Genomic DNA, 3362 nt, shown 5'->3' with positions numbered 1-3362 from the left:
TGGTTTTCCTCTTTTTATTACAATTCACTGTACACAAAGATGGTCCTCTACTTGAGCTCCTTCACAGCCAGACCTGAAGAGAGAAATGAGAGAGATGGTTAAAAACTACATGTGCATTGTGTCCATCCTCACTGCATACTTTCAGTAGTAAAGTTACAAATGAACTATTTACATGATTAGAAACACTAGTGTTCAGGCAAGAGTAGAATGCTTAATCTCTAGATTTGGTATTGATATTTGACAACTTGAGGCAAGCAGTGTTTCTATCAGAACCCATCCCCCCCTAAAAATCAATTTTTCAATTTTGTCCAGATTGACAGCTCAAAACATTTAGGCATACACATGTCAGTGAACCGGTGGAACTCAATTTCTGATAGTCGAAATCAAGCACTAGGCCCATCCTTATTCTAGCAAGCGTGTAAATGCACCACTAGCACCAAGCAGCATGTAGTGTTTGGACAACTTGCACAACAACCAAAAGGATTACTTCATAACCACATTCAATTTGTAACCACTATGCATTGACAAGATACACATCTTTAGACCGGACATTGTCACTACTCTTCGGGACCAAGGTCTTTCTAGACGTACCTATGAAACGCAAGATGCATCTGTTTTCCTATCCCAACACAATTAACCACATTCCATGTGATGAAAGATGAGAATCTCACCTGGGGGCAGGGACTGCTTCAGCTTCTCGGCCTTCTCCTTGTCCGTGATGACGAGGGTGTACAGGTACCTGCTGCAACGCACCTTGAACTTGACATTTTCCTTGTTCTTCTTGATCTTTACGGCTGTGGGACAACAGATGAATCTGAACATTCAACACCATGGTTTGCAGTTGGAATTTCAATGCAAAATACTATGTGGGTGTAGAAATCAAATTAGTCACATGCTTCGTAAACAGTGAAATGCTTACTTAAATTACTATAAATACCATCAGCTTTAGTCCGTCAGAAAAGTCAGAAGAGCAGAGTAGTGGGCAACAACGCAATACTTACACTTGGCATCCTTCCTTCTTGCTGTAAGCAGGAAATCTTTTATTTCTTCAATTTTGCGTGGCTAAAATAAAAAACAGGGAAGAATAAGTACACAGCAGCTATACCATTTTCTGCAACAACTAATCACCCAACCAGAGGTAACCTCAAGGTAAGGACCTTAACACGGCATGATAACTAGCTATGTTAGCAATGTGGTTAACTAGCCATGGGGAGAATACCTAAGTAAAAGTAATATGAAGATTGTCAGTGGACCGGTGGAACTAAAGATTCTGGTTAAATCGAAAATTAGCACTAGGTCCATCCTTATTCTGGCAAGCGTGTAAATGCATCACATGCACGAGACAGCCTGTGATGTTTGGACAACTTGCGAAGACATGCTCTACTAACTAGAACATGGCTGACAGATATGCCTTTCAATGCAAATTATTACCGCTGGATTTGTTGACATTTCAGTTCGCGTTAACGAAAGACACATTACACCACCTCAGTTTGTTAGTTAACAATGTACTAACGTTGGCTACCGTTAAGGCCGCACCAGCTGTGGCCCGTACAAGCGATTAGCCTACTCGGCTAGCTACCATAACTAGCTGTGCCAACACGGCAAAGATATATTAGCGGTAACGTTATGCCCATTTTCGTTAATCCACACTAGGTTAACGAAATGCTGTTTATCGTGCAATTATAGATATATAAATGTAGCGAAAACGGTCCTCACCATCTTGCCGTGTTTGCGGACTGAAGCCTGGAACACGGAAGAAATACAAGGGTTAGTATACATATATTTAAAGTCAAATAATCAATGGAAACCAAATAACTGCGGAATTATGTGGACTAATGTTTCTAAGATCATTGTTGAATTATTTCGTGGACGTATTTGTCAGTTATAAGAAGGATGAATAATGATTTTACTTTCCATTCTGTATGTATGGAAAACATGCAACTTACACAGCCTGCAAGAGAGGGGATGAAGAGGGTGGAACTTCCGCTGACGCAATCTTTATAGTCAAGTTACGGCGACTCATGGAGGACAAATGTAACACGGACTACTTTCTCCAAAGAATATGGATATACTGATGTCTTTCCGTCCTAACAACGGGAGTTGTTGTCCACAAAGCGACACTGTCCTGATTATTCGATGACGGTTGTTGACGTCAACTGCCGGTATTCAATGGCGAGACGCTATGCTACTAGCCTCATGAAATTAATAGCATAGCCATTTCGAGACAACTCCTATATAACGTTTTTTTTCTTCTCACAGTTGCTGTGATGTCACGTATCCTATTTATATCAGTACACTCCTAACAATTTAAGCATTACGAAACTTCAATTCGACCAAATAAGCCATACATGTTTTTGTTGGCCAAATTCGACACTCACATTGACCTCCATACAAAAACTCCGTGATTGGTGGGCGAAACAACGAAAAAACACCACCTGCTGGAGGGAGACAGATTATTTCTGCCAAATTGGGCCTCTCTTCCTTTTTGCTTTCTCTTTCACAAATGTATCCTTACCTAAACATTAAAGCGGAACTGATAGCATTTGAACTGCTTTGCAGATATGAAACAAACAGACAATCATAATATCAGTCACATATATCAAATTCCCTGTTTATGTTACAAAACAAGCTTCATGGGAGGTTTTGAAAATAGGTTATATTTAACTCAGAGTTCCATGACATACACTAAGGCATTGTTGGCAGAATGGATGGATGCAGTTCAATGCATGATTCATATAATTCACCAATTCATTTCATGGTAGTCTAAAAAATATTGCTATCAGGTTGTATATCACAGCTGGCCTGGAACGTTGTTTGCTGCCTCCATCTGGGATTAACTGTTTCAGGTTCAATGACTCAATATTTTGGACAAAAACTGACAAGTGTACCTAAGGCTGGGAATGTCAATACAATCAAACTAGCAAGGGCAATGAACACAAGTCAGTCATTATGTGGCTAATATGCTAGCGTATCTAGCTATGTAGCAAGCAAAAAACACATTAGCTAGATTTTTTATTTATTTAACCAGGTAGGCAAGTTGAGAACAAGTTCTCATTTACAATTGCGACCTGGCCAAGATAAAGCAAAGCAGTTCGACACATACAACAACAGAGTTACACATGGAGTAAAACAAACATACAGTCAATATAATACTGTAGAAAAATAAGTCTATATACAATGTGAGCAAATGAGGTGAGATAAGGGAGGTAAAGGCAAAAAAAGGCCATGGTGGCAAAGTAAATACAATATAGCAAGTAAAACACTGGATTGGTAGATTTGCAGTGGAGGAATATGACAAGTAGAGATATAAATAATGGGGTGCAAAGGAGCAAAATAAATAAATACAGTAGGGGGAGAGGTAG

At 39.5% G+C, this 3362-nt stretch overlaps 1 protein-coding gene across 1 annotated transcript; it reads right to left on the bottom strand.

Moving 5' to 3' along the window:
- rpl38 (ribosomal protein L38) lies at positions 1-2403 on the bottom strand. The gene is made up of 5 exons (XM_021576245.3): positions 1947-2403; positions 1717-1743; positions 1002-1062; positions 672-794; positions 1-73 (listed from the first exon to the last, which is right to left on the bottom strand). Exons 2-5 carry the CDS (start codon positions 1717-1719, stop codon positions 48-50), a joined length of 213 nt encoding a protein of 70 aa, XP_021431920.1. The 5' UTR covers positions 1720-1743; positions 1947-2403; the 3' UTR covers positions 1-47.
- Positions 2404-3362: the final 959 nt, after the last annotated feature.

The sequence above is a fragment of the Oncorhynchus mykiss genome, chromosome 20 (assembly GCF_057628025.1).
Source record: "Oncorhynchus mykiss isolate SJ-2025 chromosome 20, ASM5762802v1, whole genome shotgun sequence".
Taxonomy (NCBI): Eukaryota; Metazoa; Chordata; class Actinopteri; order Salmoniformes; family Salmonidae; genus Oncorhynchus; species Oncorhynchus mykiss.
This window is presented reverse-complemented; position numbering and strand designations above follow the sequence as displayed.